Source organism: Odontesthes bonariensis, chromosome 21 (genome assembly GCF_027942865.1).
Source record: "Odontesthes bonariensis isolate fOdoBon6 chromosome 21, fOdoBon6.hap1, whole genome shotgun sequence".
In the NCBI taxonomy this organism is placed as follows: domain Eukaryota; kingdom Metazoa; phylum Chordata; class Actinopteri; order Atheriniformes; family Atherinopsidae; genus Odontesthes; species Odontesthes bonariensis.
In genome coordinates, this window is record NC_134526.1 from 9,743,267 (window position 1) to 9,763,018 (window position 19,752).

Consider the following 19,752-nt stretch of genomic DNA (forward strand, 5'->3'; position numbering starts at 1 on the left):
AATTAAGTAAATAAATAAACAATATGCCTTCTGTTCCTCGGCCTTAATGCACTTATAATGCATCCCCATCCCCCTACTCCCACTCAGGCATGAACCAGAGATATGACGGAGGATAAACCACAACTAAACCCAATTCACCCCCTGTTAATTTGGTGAAGAGTTGATTGGTGTAATTCTATAAGAGGTTTAACACAGTATCGGTGGATTATCTTTCCACACTGAGAACTTGTGCATAAAGATGATCGATTGCTTGTTTGGATGATTTTATAGCAGCACTCTGTAGGCTTGAGGTCATAGCATATTTACAGCAATATCACTTAAACATATTTTCGATACCTCATGGGAGACTCTGAGGTTGATCACTGCCTCTGCTGGGAGTCAGCGTGGCTGATAATATGCATTGACCTTACCATATATGTCTGCATTTATGTCTTTTAATAGCATCTTCCTCGTTTGTGCAGCTTCCCTCTCATTTGTCGGCCATTAACTCCTGAGTTTGGCAGGTGAATAAGAAATTGGGATTTTTAAAAAGTGCCCTTCATGTCTCGAAGCAGCAGCCCAGGTCAACAATGATGACTTTTGTTGTTCCTCCATTTCATTTTCTTTCTTTCTCTTCTGTTTTTCCTCCTTTTTTTCTGGCTGTGTGAGCGCTACCGCGGTGACAGATGGCGGAGCCCTCCTCCTCCTTCTCCTCCACCGCCACCTCCACCTCCTCCTCCTCCTCCTCCTCCTCCTCCTCCTCTCTCTCTCTCTCTCTCTTTCCCTCTTTCTCTCTGTGTGTCTCTCTTCCCCCGGGAGGGCAAATCTCTCCGAATGCGGGCGCATGTCAATCACCGGGCTCTCATGTGATGGCTCTTGCCGGTGACGTGCCAGCCATATGGGCGCTGGCATCACAGCCTTAGCTGGTATGTAACCCCGTCCCCGGTAGCTCACGATTGCCATACGCGCACTCACACACACACATTGACACATACATACATATATACACACGTGCATACATGCTCACTTACTCCCTCACACATATACACAGAGACACGCCAAGACGCCTGAGCTCCGGTTTATTCGAGTGCGCGCGCCGGGAGAGAAGGACCACTGAACGAGCCACCGGTTTCAGTGAAAGACAGCCGCGCGCTTCCTGCACCTGTACGCTGACAGAGAGCGGTGGTTCGCTCGCTCTTGTGTCCCTGAAGATGGTCTGAAAGTAAAGCGAGTGTTTTTTCGCCTCCGAACCACTGTGCCAAGCGCGAGCCGAGGTAAGTTGGAACACCTTAAAGCAAATTTTTTTTTTTTTATTAAAAAAATCAAGAATGCTAAAGGTGGCCGTTCAAAATGGAGGAGAAAAAATCTAATCTAATCTAATTAACAGATCAAAGTATGCTTTTTTAAAACCAGAGATTCCTATTGTCCCAATATAGCTTTAATGGCTTGTTGTAGTGATTTAAAACACACAGATGCTTACAATTTGTAGTATAAAAGGGGAATTTATTGGCATGATTCCATATGGACATCTAATGTGTCAGTGTTTGACTTTGTTTTAATAGTCTATATATCCACGACATACAGACTCTTTAAAATTGTAGGCTTAAAGCATGTTTGTGGTACACTCTGAGACCCGTTTTCACAAATCTGTCATGTAGCTCCGCATTAATGTGGCATTTCCATGTTTGCCACTTTGCTGGGTTTCATTAGGCTGCACAAGCAGCTCATTACCCTCTCTCGCCCCGCTTGCCCTTCAACTTCTGACATCCAAATCTACCTAGATTATAAAAGATCAAATTTAGAAAAAAAATCGAATCGAGAGATAAGCATGGTCCCCGTCCCAATTTCCTTCTTCCTCGATCATATACAGGGAAGAAGTCCTGAGGAATGGAGTAGCCTCTGATAGCAGCGCGCTGTAAATAGATCTTATCGGACATTGACTTGATTCAGAGATTTCTGCGTTTGGACCATAAATATGAGAAACAAAAGACAACGCGTGTGACAAATATGAATTTCCCTGGATTTCTTTTTTTTAGATCAGCTCCTATCTCAACTAAGGACGTCCTGGTGCTTAATGGGAGATTTATTGATGATTTTGTCGACACGTTCAGTCTCGGAGCAAATGAAAGGGTGGGACAACGCCATTGACTGTGACAGGCAGTCTGCAGTGTGATTTATCTCTGTTTGTCCAGTTTTATCTTCAGCAGTCTCAGACGCCATAACATTATTCAAAACACGCAGGAGTGGATTGAGGGTTTTGCGAGATGCATCTCACGAGTTTTTATTTTTAACGAGAGCTAAAGGGATACAAGCGATTTCCATTTGTTAAAGGGTTATCCGCCGACTAAAAAAAAGTGCTTTGAAATCATGCACTCGTGCATACTGAATTATGTGTGAAATCTATTTCGTGTAAGCTGCACGGTCTGTTAATTAAACGTTGTTGTGTTTTTTTCCTCTAATTGCGCAAACCTCCTGAGCCTGAGATTTAAAAACTAGATTTTGCCCCTGGCACACCCCCCGAGATAATTAACCAACCATCACAGCCTACCTTACCACGGGCTGCCAGTCTTGCTGCTGCTGCACTATAATAATAGCTGGGAAGTGGAACACGTTAGGAAGAAAGCCAGTGGAAGCTTATTGAACCTGTCAAAGATACCTTCGACTCTTCGCATTCCTTTTTCTGTGATGGGACCCATATCTGCTAATTAAGTGGTAGGATGATCAATTTATCTTAGTTTTTCAGCTTTTGTGATCAGCATGCTTACTTAATGGTTCATTGTTAATATGCAGTGGTGGTTCAGTGTAATTAGCTTTTCATATTTTTTGCACTTACTTATGAATTCTTCACCAATTAACCAACAAATTGTACAATTTCCATTTAAACATTTTTTTTCTTTGGCTTTTCTTTGTTGTTGCTTGTTTTTTTCTTTTTCTTAGACCTGAACTATTCTCATAAATATTTCTTAAAGGTATAAAACCCAAAACCCATTTTCAACTTGAGTTGGTTTAATGGTAACGAAGTAACGGAGCTCCAGTCTATCATTTCAATAAAATCCCGTCTGCCTGCTCTGAGGAGAGGTGCGTTGTGTGGATGGATAGTGCTGGAATGCAGCCAGAAGTGGGCGTCAGGAGGAGTGAAAGTGGGGACCCCCGTGGGACCTGTAATGTGGCCCCTGCCGTTGGGACCCACTGTGAGAGGACGCGACAGGGCACACAGATGACAGCAGGGAATTAAATGAGTATACGTGTGTCTCCAACCCTGGAAAGTTGTAGGAACTGATTTCTTTCTGTATTCTTTTTTTATCCACATTTCCATTTTTTGTCCGTTCCATCAAAAATATTGATTCCCTTTATACACTGAAATGAACCCATCTTAATTGGAAAATCCTGTGGGCCTAAAATTGTTTTTAGACGGTGAAGTGCGTAATAACTCAAGCTTTTGCGGCTGCGTAATTTGTGATGGAGGAGCCGGAAATTTTACCACTTTTACGCAGTTATAATCATATTGTGTCTGTCATGTCTTTGAAAGCTCTGATTTTTTACTTGTTTCTCATCTCCTTGTAGAGCCAAAATGTTGACGAGGCTTTTCAGTGACCCATCGCTGCTTCCCGAAGTACAAAAATACGCTGCCTGGGCGGAAGACAGCGACGACGAGGATAACAAGATCAAAGATGAAGATCAGGACACCCAGGACGACACGGAGGCCTCCGACATGAGGGGAGATAGTCGGACTCAGTCCGAGCATGCCGGGGAAGACGACGATGACGACGAGTTGGAGGAAGAGGACGACGGGGAGGATACAGAGGGTGACAGGCCCAAGAAAAGGGGCCCCAAGAAACGTAAAATGACCCGGGCCCGGATCGAGCGTTCCAAGGTGAGGCGGACAAAGGCCAACGCTAGAGAGCGGACCCGCATGCACGACCTGAATTCTGCGCTGGACAATCTGCGTAAAGTGGTGCCCTGTTACTCTAAAACGCAAAAACTGTCTAAAATAGAGACGCTGCGGTTGGCCAAAAACTATATCTGGGCCCTGTCGGAGATACTGCGCTCGGGAAAAAGGCCTGACCTTGTGGCCTATGTCCAGACGCTCTGTAAGGGACTCTCCCAGCCCACGACCAATCTGGTGGCGGGATGTCTACAGCTGAACTCCCGCAACTTCCTCACTGAGCAGCAGTGTCAGGAGGGGGGCAGGTATGGGTCTGGCTCATTCTCCATGCATTCTTACCCATACCAGTGCGCGCGTCTGTCAAGCCCCCACTGCCAACCGGGCTCAAACTCGCACCCACTGAGGACGCACGGTTATTGCTCGGCTTACGACTCACTGTATGGAGGGAGCGGATCCCCGGAGTATAACAGCCCTGAGTATGAAGCGCCACTCAGTCCACCCCTGTGCATCAATGGCAACTTTTCCCTGAAACACCAAGGCTCCGCTTCCCCCGACAACGAGAAAGGGTACCACTACTCTATGCATTACTCCGGCCTGCCTGGCTCTAGACCCAGCGGTGCCCCCAACCTGGTGTTTGGCTCTTCAGGGGCTCGGAGCGGCATTCACTCTGAAAACGTCCTGCCTTACCACGACATGCACTTACACCACGACCGGGCCCCCGTGTATGATGAACTCAACGCGTTTTTTCACAATTAAAAGAGAAGCCCATCGTGCGTCCCCTTGCTATCCACAATCTATCTACGGCACACTTTTGGACAAGCTTACCCACCAGGATTTAGGCATTCTGGAGGGGAAAAAAATCTCTCACTCGTTGTCATTAGTGTCTTTCCTTTTAATTTGTTCAGTCTAAAACTGTTTTGCTAGTCAGGGATGTACTGAAGGGTAAACATACTTACCCACAACCTTGTTTTGCGCAATAAAAGCTAATCATCTTTCGAGGGTGATAGAAGTCTCTAGGGGGATTTGATAAACAAATCATGACCCATGAGGACAATAGGATCTGAAATTGTGAATATCTTTCCTGTGTGATTTGTGTTTGTATCGGTGGTTGTTTGCATTTGGAAGTTTACCCACTTCTTTATATCCCATACACCATTGGCTACAGCTACACCCTGACATTGGTGGGGATTTTCCAGTGAAATTCGAAATACAACAAAAGAAAAAAAAAGGCAAATCGTATTTACTTGCTTGTAAAGGAAGCTAAAGGAATTCAGAGGGAAATGCTGAACTCAGAAAAATGTGCTTGTTGGGCTGTTTTCGAATCATTTATTTGACAGGGAAATCAGTCGTTTCGCATCTATGCAAAACCCAATGAGACCACAGAAGGAGGGAGCAAGGCCCAGAGTGACACTGTATGCTTCATCAGCACTGTTGCTGCACACACACACACACACACACACACACACACACACACACACACACACACACTGAACTTAACATCCAACAAATCTGACAAAAATGTTCTGGCCAAGATCTTCAGTTTGTTAAAAGAAAAACAAACGTGGAGATGCACCAGAATCAGACACGATCTTATTAAAATTTTCATTTCTATTAATTTATATTCTTCTGTTATTCAAACTGAGCCATTGACTGTATTTTGATTTTAGGTACATTTTGATTGAATAATTTCTCCTTGTAATCTGCCAGTCTGAATCAGTTCATCATCATCATTATTATTATTATTATTATTATTATTATTATTATTATTATTATTGCACGTATTTATTGTGTTGTTTTTGTAATTACTGTTGATAGTCTTTGGAAATGAAGGGAACCATTTGTTGCTGAGCATTGTTTTTTCTTTTTCTAAAAAATGAAATTCAAGTCTTTAACCTTTGTATTCAACCAACTGTGTGGTCAAATAAAACAACAACAAATGAGACTGTCTTACTTGGTTTTTTGAACGCTTGTTGCACACGCAACAATGCTTTTCTATCGAAATGAAACGGCTGTACTTCCTTAGAAGTGTAGGTTAGTCCCCTCAGAGCAGCACAGCCCGCAGCACTGGACTGTGAGGCGACCAGGCCTGATGCCACAACCTGCAGGAGCTCCTCGGAGCCTCAGGGCCTTTAATATTATAGAAATAGGACAATGGTGGGGGGGTGGGGCGGACAAAACAGTGTTGCAGTCATTCCCGATGAGGTAAAATGGTGCCAATGCGTACATTTTGGATTGGCGGCTCAAAATTTCAAATCTGTCTTCAAAATTGATCTGAGCGTAGGACTTTAACAGATGTGATGTGATGAAAAAAAAAATCACCGAGCTTGAGCATTATGATGAACAAGTATACAAATAATGCAGACTAATTTTATGCCAAGCACTATTCAAGGTCTTGAATATATATTTATTGCATATATATTGCACTGGAGTGCTTTATACACTAAATTTAGCACCGAGTTAGGACAGAGGAAAGAAATCTGTTTCAGAACCATGGAGAGCTCGTTTACCTGCCGAGTGATCGAGGTGGTGGGTTAATGGGCTTTTCAACCAATTTTTAGATGGTTAACGCATCTTATCTCAAAAGAGCAAACACATTCTGCAGGTTTATGAACTTCATGTCATATCTCCCAGGTGTGATGCACCGAGGAGTCTGTTTACCAAATCAAATATCCCGTGTTTTATTAAGACAGTCCTTCAACGCCTTCTGTGTTCAATGGACTGTAGACCTAATTCTGTTTTTCATTCTCTAATCGAAATGATGGATTTTGCTGTACACATCAGAAGGGGAACAATGCGTTGAAAGCAACGCAAAAAAATACAAATTCTCCTCACATTTAATAAACTGTGACCTTCAGCATTTAAAGCTGAACTTCAGTTAACACAAACACACAGATTTACTATATCGCAATCCTAAAAGGATATGGGAGCACATATGCTCATCTGTCGTGTTTACAGGTAAATTAAAATGTTTCTCTAAATCACATTCACACATCAAACTATAAGGCAAAGAAAGGAGGTTATCTGCATATATAAGATATCTGAATATATATATCAAGATTTTTTTTTATGATGCCGGTGTCCACACACGCGCGCATATACAGTGCAGGGAGAGTCGTTGCCGGCTAGGTTTGGAGCGCTGCCCCAGGACCCATATGGTCCCCAAAATGTCCTGGGTGCTTTCTGCAAGGACACACACAGACCTTTGGTTGTGGGTGGTGGTAGTTGACAATATCAGTACTAATATCAGTATCCGCGGAGGCTGAACTCAGAATCTATCTATCTTTCTGTCTGTTTTTCTTTTTTACAGTCTTTCTTTCTTTATAATAAAACAGGCGTGTTAGGTTAAGGGAAAGGTTGATACTTTGAATATATACACTTTAAAGGGGAAAAGTAGAAAAGGATTTATTTACTATTATTTTTCTGTCTGCTGTTACCTGTACTTTCAGCGTCTCCATATATCGTTTCTTAATACGTGCAGGTGAAAGTTGGAGAGGACGGAGTGTGTCTTTGGAGGACAGAACACAGGCCGCTGCTTACACCAAGAGAAAATAATTCATTTTCAAATGAAGTCAGTTAGGATCTTCACATATAAAGAATGAAGGTTAAATTAAGTAACAGACGAATGTTTAACCAGGAGGTGACTATGCGGGTTTTTTAAATAGCGAATTGCATAAAAATTCCCACATTTTGCGTTTTTTTGCAACAGAAAAACAACTTAATAGCGGGTTCTTTTTTTTAAAAAAAAAAAGAAGCACATCGTCATTTTTTAATTAATAAAAATCATATTCCTTTGAAATTATTATTTAAAAAACAACAACAACACTTGCATGCTGCAGCAAATGTTCCTTATAGGCTACAATATTGTGCAGGGGGGAACAAACTGTAAACAATATTTTGTATTAAGGGAGCTGACTGTGCGGTGTGTGAAATGTTCTTTTTAAATATCTTAACAAGTCTCAGACCTGTAGGTTAAACACTGTCTTATATTACACGTGTTCCATTTGGCGGACATTTACACCCATGAGACTCCCTGCTGGGAATCAAACCACTATCCAATCCTCCATTGATGGTTCAGGTTATGAGTTTCAGCCCCGAGCTGTTCTCTGCGTTTTCTGCTGAACTTTTGTGTTAGTTTTAGGCCCTTGTATTCGTTTGGCCTCATCAGCGAAAATGCAAAAAAAGAAGTATGAATTTTCTGGAGGAATTGATCCAAAAGTGAAACCAGCCAGCAATGGGAGAGGGCATCTATCAAAATACTCCCCTGCACCACCAACACCACCACCTCCTCTTCCTCCACAGTCCGGTGAGAGTGAGGCATTGAGAGGTTGGCAGGCTGGCAGAGGAGAGCCGTGCCAAGTCTCTTAATGTTCCCCAGCAGCAGCACCGGGAGCTCCGGGGAGGACAATCCGAGTGAGTGCGCCAGTGCGCTGCAGTTCACCGGGCCAAAGTGGCACTGCTGGGAGGAGTAGATGTTTCTTTCCTAATTTTTGCAGCATCTGTTCATTATCCAGGACGTTTAAAAAACGAGGGAGCTCATCCTGAGTAGCCCTGCACACACAGACACACAGAAACAAGACATTTTTGTGAAGATTTAGCGTATGAATATGCATATTTCTCTCTAACGTTGTGTTGTACATGAGCTAATGCACGGCAAGAAGGCTGTGCTGCATCCTTGGAATTTAACTGTTGTCGGTAACAGTCCTTGCATGTGGTAACCTTGAAACAAATTAGCCTGATGGCAAACACACACTGGAGCCAAATTGTAAAGTAAACAAATTCCAGAATTTAGATCGAAATTTAAAATCAGTTGGCAGAATCTTTTTTAACGTTGAAAAAAAAAATATCTCAAAGCTGCAAGAGTGAGAGACTTTTATATCACCTCGTAGAAAAGGTGCAAAACTGTCAAATAAGAAAAGAAAATATTATAAACGTCGTGGAGCTCTTAAGCAGAGAAAATGAGATGGGAGGTTATGTCATCTGCGGAGGGATTCACAGGAGTTTTGTAAATTCAACCAACAGCTGAAACATTTAAGTTGATCTCTGACTTCACACATTTCCACACAAGTTATATGATCTAATTGTTTTATTTTTTTGTGTGTAATTCTCTGTTAATTGTAATTTAAGTCTGAGTTTAGAAAGAAAAAGAGAAATTAAAGAGAAAAAAAACTTCAAGACACTCTGTGCTACACTGAAAAGTGAGTGGATGAATCTCGCTGTTTAAATTATCATGTTCATGCCCACTCATTTTCTCACTCAACTTGGTAGGGGGAAGAAAATCAGGAGTGTTTGTCCGACATAACAGTCAATAGTGCGATTATCAAAATGTCACAAGTACTCTGGTGCGAATTCTAATTAACGTCGAGGTAAAATAACCAAATGTTTCTGCAAAATGCAGATATCAGATGAAGACTGTGAGGGGAATCAAAGCAAATTCGGTGCAGAGAGCGGATGATAATCTGGTCGGGAGGTTGTGAGCATTTCCAATCTGTCAGTGATTAAAAACAAAACAAGAGGCAGTCGAAATGGACAGAGCTTAGAAATGCAACACACACTGACCACACACGCATTTGAATTATTTATATGTTTTCTAAAATCCATGTAAACACCCAGCCTTGAGAGCATGAATAACTTATCTGCAACTGCACGCCACACATCTGCACAGAGGCAAAAAAAAAATCGTGCACACTCCGCTCAGCTTCTTTTTTTTTTTTTTGCCAGACTCTCTGCCAGTGCCCCCCACACTGCCAGACAAGGGAGCGGGCCTGTCACTGACAGTCCATTCACAGGAAATTCCACAACATCTGTTTGTCATCAAACAATGGGGCTCCGTGGAATGTGGGCAGTGGGGCAGGAGAGGAGGCAGAAGCTAAACTGAGAGTGCACTATTACTGCTGGAGGTTCTGCCAAAGGGAAAAACAAGGGCTTCTGGGGAGGAGGAGGAAGTGAGGAGAAAGGGGAGCAGGAGGTTGGGTGTAAAGGAGACATGGGGAAACTGCTGGGGGTGAAAAGACAGAGGTGGAGATCCGGGTGAGCGCCAGGTAGGTTTCAGGCTTTTGGCGGGTGGCCAGATTGGTTTTTCCGGGGTATGGGTGGTGCCAGGTACTGTTTATGAACAGAAAGAAACTTATTTGTGAAACGGAACTCTTCTCGGCCTGCCCGACAGTTCTCCGTCCTCCACACTTGAGGCCCAGTTGCGGTATGCAGCGCAGGGTCCGGGTCCGGGGAGGGGGCGTGGCTGGCCCCTGTTTAGGAGGTTAAGTAGAAGAGCGTCCGGGACGCAACTGGATCAGAGGGAGTTGGGGGTCGTTGCTGGTCTGCACAGATGGCATGTGTCCGCGAGTGTGGGCGCGCACGTGTGTTATGATAGGGTTGGATGATGCCCTGGTCACATGGGCAGCAGTAATTGGCCTCCATATTGACCAGTTTGCAGCGCTGGGGGGCGGGCAGTCTCCCAGCTGGACCTGTCAGATGGCATCGCATCCACCTCACTGATCACCCCCCGGACGACCTCCGCACCTCTCCCCTTTTCCTTTCATCTCTCTCTCTTCTCCTTCATCCCTTCATCCCCGCCTCTCGCCGTCACCTTTAATCCCGCGTTGCCCGCCTTCAGTGCCAGGGCAGGGATGACCCGCTGTCTATCACAGTCACAATTTCCTCAGCTCCTCCAAACTTTGCAAAATAACTTTTCAAGAGTCACCTGCAGGTCGTTTTTTTTCCTCTGAAATAAAAAACAACATCACCTGAAGCAGATGTTTCCATAACGACCTGTAGTCGGCTGAAATGGATTGCCGTAATTGTCACTTTTTATTTGATAATTAGATGACCTTTAACCTTGACTTTGTATTCACAGTAATCTGATATCGATTTTCTCTCTTTCGGCTCAAACCTGTTGTCAAGAATTTTCTCATACTCTTGCTATTTGACATCCAGTGTCACATTAAAACGTTTCTTTCTTGCTTGTTTTCATTTTTTTTTCTCTTCCTTGTTCTAAAATGTGAAAATTAGTTATAAAAAATAAAGCTCTGACAGATTTGGCAGGGAAAACAGTTGGACTAAAAATAGGATCCCGAAACGTGGTAAATAAAACTGGCAGAACCATCTTAAATCTGTAAAACTTCAGTCGGACGAAGAAATTAAGAACATTCGATATAATTCAATAATTTTGATCCATGCTGGCCATCTTGAAATAATTACAGCTCCCTCCAAAGCACCAGCAAAATGTAATTTAATTTCAGGAAAATCTAAAGGAAAGCATTTGCTTTAATGTATTACCCAGCTGTTGTGCTTTGGCCTCTTTAAAAGGGGGGAAACAAGTTTAAACAAGGACGAATTATAATTATTTTTTTTTTTGCAGCTGTGTGAAAAAAAGACCTCTGGGTGTCTGGCTGACTTTTAGCATGCCACCACCTTCCCACCCGGAGCAGTGATTGTGTGTTTTGTTGTGAGATGCCCGACTGTGAGGAGTTAGCGCTATAGAAAAGATTTCATCCCAGGCTTGGCAGGGGAGGGTCTCTGGGTAGGTAGAGAACAATCGTCTCTCCTTCGCTCCTGTCAGCCAGAAAACACAGAGAGCTGGCACACGCTCAGTGGGAAAAAGAGCGGGAGTGACAAGGGAGATGGACACACACACACACACACACACACTTGTATTGTGCCTTCCTCATGGGTTCTGATGATCCCGTCGGGGATTGCAGGATGACAGGCTGGTTCTGTGAAGTGGATGGGAGGACCTCGCGGAAATAGTCTGTAAAATGACCACAGTGTCAGCCTGCTGTCAGACTAACAGACAGACAGACCGACAGAGAGGGCGGGAGGGAGAAGAGAGAGGAAAATAGAGACAGAAAGCGACGAAGAGACAGGCAGAGCAACACAAGAGTCTGCCGCGCCTCTGCAAGGAAGAGCTCACATGGGAATACACGTTTAAAGGTTCCTGTACTTCACACTCATTTGGACAAGTGTTATCAGCTCATTTGCTATTTCTTAATACATGTGGATGCAGGAGTGTAATGCATGCACGTGCGCCTTTATGCGTGAGCAAGAATGGGAAGGAGGAGGAGAAGTGGGAGAGGAGGGTGAAGTGTGTTTGTGTGTGAGGAGAATGAGGAGGAGGAGGAGGAGCACGCTTAAATTCAGTGACATCTGTTCATTACAACTAGAGTGTGTTTATTTTTATACAGCCAGCCACAAGCAGAGAGCTCGACTGGCACCGCTGGTTAATGTACCAGCCTGCTAAGACGGCAAAGCAAATGAAATATTAACCGACAGACAGAAAAGATGAGGACAGGAGAGGGGACAAAGGAGGAAAAACAGGGAAATGATCCGATAAAATGTGACAAAAATGCTCTCACACAAACACAGTGTCGCCACTCAAGGTCCCCGTTCTGATCTAATTAAAGTGAGACACACAACGAGCAAGTCTTAATGGAAGGCTGAGAAAACTGCACTTTGTATGCGCTGCAGCAGAGAAAGAGAACATGAAAGTGTTTCAAAGGAGCTATAATGTGAAGATGCCTCTGAGTTTATCTCTCTCAAACTGACATCGTGCTGAAAACATGCAGTGGGGAAAAATAAAAGTATGTTTGACACTGCAAAGGAAAAAAAAAGAACAGGAGGAAAGTTCAAAACTTAGTTAAAAGCCAGAAAATTCCGTGTTATTAATGACAGTCTTGTGTAAATGCATAAGACAGTGTACTGTGTCCACTGCAATGTTTTTTTTACTTGAACTAGTGAACAAACAGCCAATCCCAATCCCCCCCAGCCCTTTAATAGGAGTGTTGGGGACAGTTGGGATGAATTGTCTTTCAACTTACTTGTTGGTTAAGTGCTCTTGAGCACAGTGCCATTGGAATACATATTCAGATGCGTATTGTTGTCTATATTTGAAATCTGTGGGGATTATCTGTATCCAGAGTATCCGGAAATGACTGGAGGTCTCGCAGATGTGCTCACTGCACATCTAATGTCTCTCAGTCCTGCTGTACGTGCAGCCACAACACTTGACCAAGAGCCTGAAGAGCAGCAGACTAACATGCACCCAATCATCCATGCAGACCTTAGCACCAACAAGCCCTGTGCACTGCACCCCGCCTCTCCCTAACCACCCCCATACCCACTTCTGTCCGGCCCCACTCTCACGCTCCCCTGGGACGGCCTGCTCTGGAATGCCGCTCATGGGGAAGAATCTTGCTGCAGGCACTCAATATGTCACATGTGTCTCTGAGAGAGAGACAGAGAGGCAGACAGAGGTGTGACAGGTACGCTGCTCTTTTACAAGGCAGTGGCAGGTTGTCTGTGTCCATGCTCGTGCGTTTGTACGCATGTAAAAGAGTCCCAGATCAAAGGCTCAAAGGGCTCAGATTCACAGGCTCAGGACAAAGTGCCTCGCTTTGCGAAAGGGAATTAGGATGGCATTAATGTCTCCTCTGCACCAGCACATTAGCCATTCATTACCATGTGGTTGCACAATCAGTACCAGGCTGCCTCTCATCATCTCCCTCTGTGTTATCGCGTTCATGACAATGTTAACATGTCGGGGTGCTTTGTTAATAATAGGCCATTATCAGAGATATAATCTAATTATCACGAATCAAAATTTTCTTGAACCTCAAAAAAATGCAAAAAGCTGGTGCTCTATTTTCTATATTTTGATTTATTCCTCCTTATACTATGATAAGGGTTCTGCTTCATGCAACACACTACATTTCTTTTGTGTCAAGTCAGTTTTCAAGTGTTTTCAATGACTGAAATCAAATGAAAAAGCTTACGAACACCAGCTGACTTATATAATGCAGTGAAGTCCAAGTGCCAACATGTAAAAAATGCAGGACTGCTCTATGACATTAAGCATGTCCATGTATCCAAAAGCAAGTGAGTCAGGGTCCGCTTAGGTCTGGAGGTTAGAGATCTTCCAGAGTTGGGACATCTTGAGGAAGAAAATGTATTTAACAGTAACATGTGAACCAGAGTGGAAGACCGAGTGGGCCTGAGAGATTCTGGATGTGTCAACGTGTATGTTTACCAGCATTCGGTTTACAATACCATCTACTGAGGAGGTCTTATTCAGTCTGAGCATTTCATCCCCTTTCTGATCCTTGTCGACTATTCTGCATGAAAGATGTTTTAAGAGCAAACAAGAATACTTTCCCTGAATTAAGTGACAGGCAGCTCAAACACTATAAAACTTTGACGTAGATTTATACTATTCTTTTGTAATGCCAAGAGTTGATTTTCATCTTCTGGTGAAACTTTTGTTTTTACATCTGGCCATTTATTTCCATGCTCTGGCTTCCGCTCACAGTCTGTAGACATATATTCTCGGTTCGGTGTTCATTGAAATTCACCACAGATGAGAATGTGAGCAGCTTGGTTGTCTTTTCTGTGTGTGTGTTAGGCCTGTGGTGGACTGGGGACCTGCCCAGGGTGTACATCATCTTTAAGGTCAGCTGTGATGGCAGTAATAACAGCATTCTCTTTTAATTATTAAATACAGGATACTAAATTCTAATAGTGTTTGGATATTACAGATATACAGTGAATAGTCGTAAAACTTTTACCAATACCATTCTGTAAATTTAGGAGAATACAGAAATTAACTATACATTCATTTCTACTAAAATACTGTAATTCTAAACTTAAGTAAGCTTTCCTTGGCTTTGCAGGGCTTTAAAGTCAGTGTCTGCTCATTTTCTCACCACACGGCTGCAACATTAGTGTTTTGTTTCTCTCTCATAGCATCACTTCCGGCCACAGCTGCTGTCAGTGAAATTACTCTCTGCCTTCGTCCAAACTGTAGACGGCACTTAAGAAATACCTGGTGAAGATAGTATGGTATCAAGCAGTAAAAGAGACTATTATTTCTCTGAAGAGATGAAGGAGACCAAACATGAGATAAAAGTGATTACTAAATATAGTTTTTCTTATATTTAAACACCAAAGAATTTCTAGAGAAGGGGGCCGACAATTAGGTCTGGAATTTCTAGTTGCTTTTTAGGAAATGCATTTCACAGCAGGGAAAAATCTGCAGTGGCACCTCGGTTAAGTTTACAGGAAGCAGGAAATGAAGCAAAGAGTCAGTTGTGGACACTCCAATGGGAGCTCTTAATCTGTGACAATAGCTGTTGTAGTGTTGATACCATGCACATGCATGGGGACATATCTACAACACTGATGAGCAAGTGGAAAGCAACATACAGGACATCAGAAAGGAGTGTGAAGTGAAACGCTGAGGATGTTGTATTCACACATGGTCGCACTGATTTGCCAAAACTTCTTACTTGGTACCTGACTGGCTACGTTCTTTAAACAAATCTGGAAAATATTGCAGATATTCATGTTCTTGCATGAATCCCCTCTGGAAGGCAGAACATTTCAGAGCTCCCATACATGTTTTCACCAATGTACCAGAAGTAACATTTCTTCCTGAAAAGTCATTAAAATGATAATTCCTTCATGATTAAGGGCTGACACCATAACTGTAGTGGGAAGCAACAACACATATTGAAAATGTATTATAGGCCCTCTCCACCTCCATATAATCAGACTGATATTCAACAATAAACTTAGAACTGACGTCATCAAATAGTGATAGGCTCTAATTAATCAGGGCGCTTCACAACTCTCAACTGCAAACTTTTCCTGTTTGTCTGCCAGCATGTGCCAGGAGAGAAGTGAAGACATGGATTGACACACCATCTCTCCTCTAAAGCCTTCCTCCTCAGCATCGCCAGATTAAGGGATTAGCAGGCAAGGCGAGCACTAAAGCTGGCTAATTCTCACCCAAGCACAGAGAGCTAAGGCTACCCAGAGCCCTGTGGAGCCACTCTCTGCTCAGAGCAGCTGTGCAGTGGTGGGAGGGACAGAGCTGCTTCCCTCTGAGGAACTGAGGAAAAAGTGAAAGAAAATCACAGCATCACTCATTCGGTTTTATCACTGAGGCACTGGTGACTTTTTGTCAGTTAGTGCAGACCACTGACAAAACTTCTAAATGCTCTGAAAACTACAAACTGTCTAAAAAATAAATGTATCACTCCCGGATTATCACTGTTAATCTCATAAAATGATCAATGTTGTACTATTCTGCACACCATAATCTCACATTAGTTTAACATGATGATATCTCTGCAGCAGTATGTGTAAATACTGACATAGATGTTTAAGAGAGTTAGATGGAAAAGACAGAGAATAGGGGGCCTCACCATGAAAAAACTCGATGCCACTGAACTGAAATTGAACAAACTAAACAAATGAAATTATATACACTGGAGCAGTTGAAAGATCTTGACTAATAACTTTCAGCACATTGGACATTTTTATATAGAGTGGTTAGTTTATGTGTCGGTTTAAAAGTTCCACATTTCAAGATGTTTAAAAACAGATTTATATTATCATATCATCATTAATAATAAAAAATAAACAAACACAGAATCTTAGTGCTTATAAAATAAAACAAAAAATGTGGATTTACTCACAGTGGGCAGATTTGTGTAACACTTAGTGATGTCTAGTAGAAAAGGACTGAGGGCAGGACATCAAATTCACATTAGCTTGAAAACCAGAATGTTGTATTTGAAGCTGAAATGCTGAGCATAAACTCCCCTGTCTACTTCATCAAATCTAGAATGATTCCATTTTTGGATAATTAATGTCTAAACAAATTCATTCATACATTATCCTGAAAATTTTTCATTCGTTGGTTGTCCAAGATCCTTACTGCTGTGAGAGCCATGGACCATCCCAAAATGAATAAACTGACTTGAAGGTAACCAAAAATGAAGGGGCCAATATATCAACTGTCAGGGTACACCATTTAGAGAGAATTACTGGCTGCTAGTTGAGTTTGGGTGTAAATGTTGTCTTTCACTTAAGTGAGATCCAAACTCTTACACTACACCTTACAACAATATTCACAACTCCGGCTGGATGAAGGTTGGAAAGTTGGCGGAACACAAAAGCAGACAATGAGGCACGGGAGCAAGATTTCCCAACAGTGTTTCATCACAAACACACACTCATTCATCCTAAGTTTCGGTACACTGTGGAGACCTAAAGCAAGCAAACGATATCCATCTTAGTTCATGTACGGTAAACAAGAGGAAAGGCAGTGAGAGGGTCCGTGGTTTGGGCACGTGCTCTCCAGCGGGCAGAGGACAATGCAGAGCTGGCAGAGTCAGTGTCTCGTGCCAGAGGGAATAGAGTGCCACATGGTGCCCCTTTTGAGCAAGACCAGCCTGGGGTGTGTGGGCCATAATGCATGCACACATGTGTTTGTGTCTGCTTTTGTGCAAGCAATTGCATGTAAATGTGTATGTGTGACCACCCATCCATACATACTGTATCAAAAGAGACAAGGGAGATCTATCTTCAAGGTTTAGGTGATAAATGTAGAATTGTGCGGGCTAGAGTGTAAAACTGGTTGTGTGAATGCGGTGTGCATGTGAAGGGGGGCACAGTAAGGTGGGGCACAGGGTGGGAGGGGGGGGGGGGGGGGGGGGGTCCCAGTTCCCTTTTGCATCTTAAATTCCTCAACATCTGTTCAACCCTTCTCTGTTGTAGCAGCAGCGGGTTTGTGATTTCTGTGTGTACGTGTTCATGCATTTCGTGTGTGTGTGTGTGTGTGTGTGTGTGTGTGTGTGTGTGTGCAGATGCATGTGCGAGCTTGTTGTTGTTGTTGTTGTTGTTGTGTCTGCGTGTCTGCATATGTGCATGCTCTGCTGAAGGTGCTGGTTGTTACCCACACCTTAATTAGAAGGAGACAGAGACTCGTTTTCAACAATACTTGCAGGTAATGTGAAGCGTTCACAGTGAATACAGAATCAGACCCATTCACCTCTAAAAGCTGCGACGCCGCCTTAACTCCCAGGATTGTGACCTAAATTACAGCTCAAGTTCAATGCCTTTGATTAAAAAAAAATAAAACATAATACATGTCGTCCTGTTCAAACAACAATAAAGAGTTTCCCTCATGAAACACAGGATAAAGAATGAGGGCTGCCACAGCAGCAGGAAAACATACAAACCAAGTAGGTCAACCTGAGGGGCCCGAGTGTGTCCTGGATGGTAAGTGCAAGCCTGAGATTTAGCACAGTTTTCTAGCACAGATTTGAAAAGTCTGTGAGAGATGTGGGTTAGCGTTAGCATGCCATGTGCACGTATGAATGCGAAATGACAGAAGATTTTTGGAATGAAATATTTAAATCCTGTGTGCCATCTCCTGAGCAAGAATTTCAAAGCGTCAACATAAACAGCTCTAAGGCCAGCAGGCAGTGGCAGAAAGTGTGTTTTTTTTTGTTTTTTTTTTTCAAAGACTGTGAGCATTTTTATCCTTTAGGATGAATATTTCATGATTTTATGATTCTTTACTATTTGAATGATTTGAGAGAGAAAATTGCATGTTAAACTTAACTGTATTTGACACTGCAGCGATGATTAATTGCCTCACAGATAAGGATTTTTCATATGAAAAGGTAAAATTATTTTAAGAATGTGATGCCCTGCTATGCATTAATGATCACATTTTACATAAAGAAAATCAAATTAGCTCAGTTTAAACAAGCTATGGTTAAGAATTTTGTTTGTTAGTATATTTTCTCATACTTTTTAAATTTTACATACACATATGGTATTGTGATTTTTACTTGAGGCAAGTTCATTAAAACACAAAGTGTAGACTTCTTTCACCAATGCCCGCCTCTGTCGGAGTTAGCTACATGAAGCAAATTGTACACACTCATCCGTAACCTCTTTGACAGACACTATCCATTCGGCACCCCTCACTAACCCGCTGCCAGTCTTATGCCACCTTGATGCCAAGCCTGCCAAACTTATGTCACATCAGAAAAGACCCTGTGTCAACTCTTCACAATACATATGCCAACCCAATGCCCTCCACATGCCAACCTCATGCTACAATGGTGGCAATCCTCAGACAACAATATGCCAATGGAGGAACTCTGTTTGGCCCAAAGTGGAAATCCCTCAGTGGTGGCGCAATGAGTGTATGAAAATGGGAAAGGTCAAAAGTCGTTAGTAAATTAGGGTTCAAAGACAAATCTGTCGACCTGGTTCTTCTTCAGTAGATGCAATTAGCAATGAAATCCTGCTCCCAAGCCCCGCTTAAGCTCTAATCTCAGAGTCTGTGGGTTCCCTCCAGTCTGCCCATCTACCAGCCTGTCTCCCACCAAAGCCCCTCACCTCTGTCTCTCTCTCTCCTGATGCCTGCTGGCACTTTGGGAGCGGTGCCCCTCCAATCCCTGTACCCCCCCCCCCCCCCTCACTCCAACTGTACCCCCTCCACCCTCCCCTCCCTCCCTCTTCCTCTGGATGCCAGCCGACGGCCCTCACAGTGTGGCACGCCATCTGCTGCCGCCCGCCCCGGCAACCCATCCACCCCTCCTCTCCTCACTAACTCCACCCACCCACCCCTGCAGACAGCAGCTACCCACAATCCCCCTCTGCCTCAGCCGCGCGGCACATGGAACAGGAGGCTTTCGCACAGATCACTTCACCCCCCGATGCCCCCGCCATAAAGAAGGAAGCTGGGGAAAGTGTGTTTTTGTGTGTGTGTGAAGGAGATGTTGGTGGGGGCCGCGCAGACAAAGTACACAAGCTTTTGGTTCTGCGTGTGAATAGAAACAACATAGATTTTGCACATGCATGTGCGCGCACATACACACTATAGAAACGCACATTCCCTCAAATTTGGTTATTTTCTCAACATGCATGTGCTTACACTCAAACACGTATTACCGTTTAGAAGTTTGTTCTTTTGGTGTGTCGGGTTACACACACACACATACAGAAAAACTCACATCAGGTATCACTACGAGGCCTCCTACTGTGTCACTTTGTTTTTTTTTTTTTTAAATTAGATCATTTGCAGATGATCTCAC

At 43.2% G+C, this 19,752-nt stretch overlaps 1 protein-coding gene across 2 annotated transcripts; it reads left to right on the forward strand.

Annotated features, from left to right (window-relative positions):
* The first annotated feature begins 811 nt into the window (after nt 1-811).
* Nucleotides 812-5,352, forward strand: LOC142371118 (neurogenic differentiation factor 2-like). 2 transcript variants are annotated; one of them, XM_075453724.1, is made up of 2 exons: nt 812-1,253; nt 3,544-5,352. In XM_075453724.1, exon 2 carries the CDS (start codon nt 3,551-3,553, stop codon nt 4,619-4,621), a length of 1,071 nt encoding a protein of 356 aa, XP_075309839.1. In that variant the 5' UTR covers nt 812-1,253; nt 3,544-3,550; the 3' UTR covers nt 4,622-5,352. The 2 variants fall into 2 exon arrangements, with proteins under 2 accessions (XP_075309839.1, XP_075309840.1); XM_075453725.1 differs by lacking the exon at nt 812-1,253 and adding an exon at nt 1,514-2,691.
* The last annotated feature ends 14,400 nt before the right edge of the window (nt 5,353-19,752 follow it).

Excerpts from the sequence above, each read along its gene's own strand:
- LOC142371118 (XM_075453724.1), top strand. The coding sequence starts at position 3,551 with ATGTTGACGAGGCTTTTCAGTGACCCATCGCTGCTTCCCGAAGTACAA.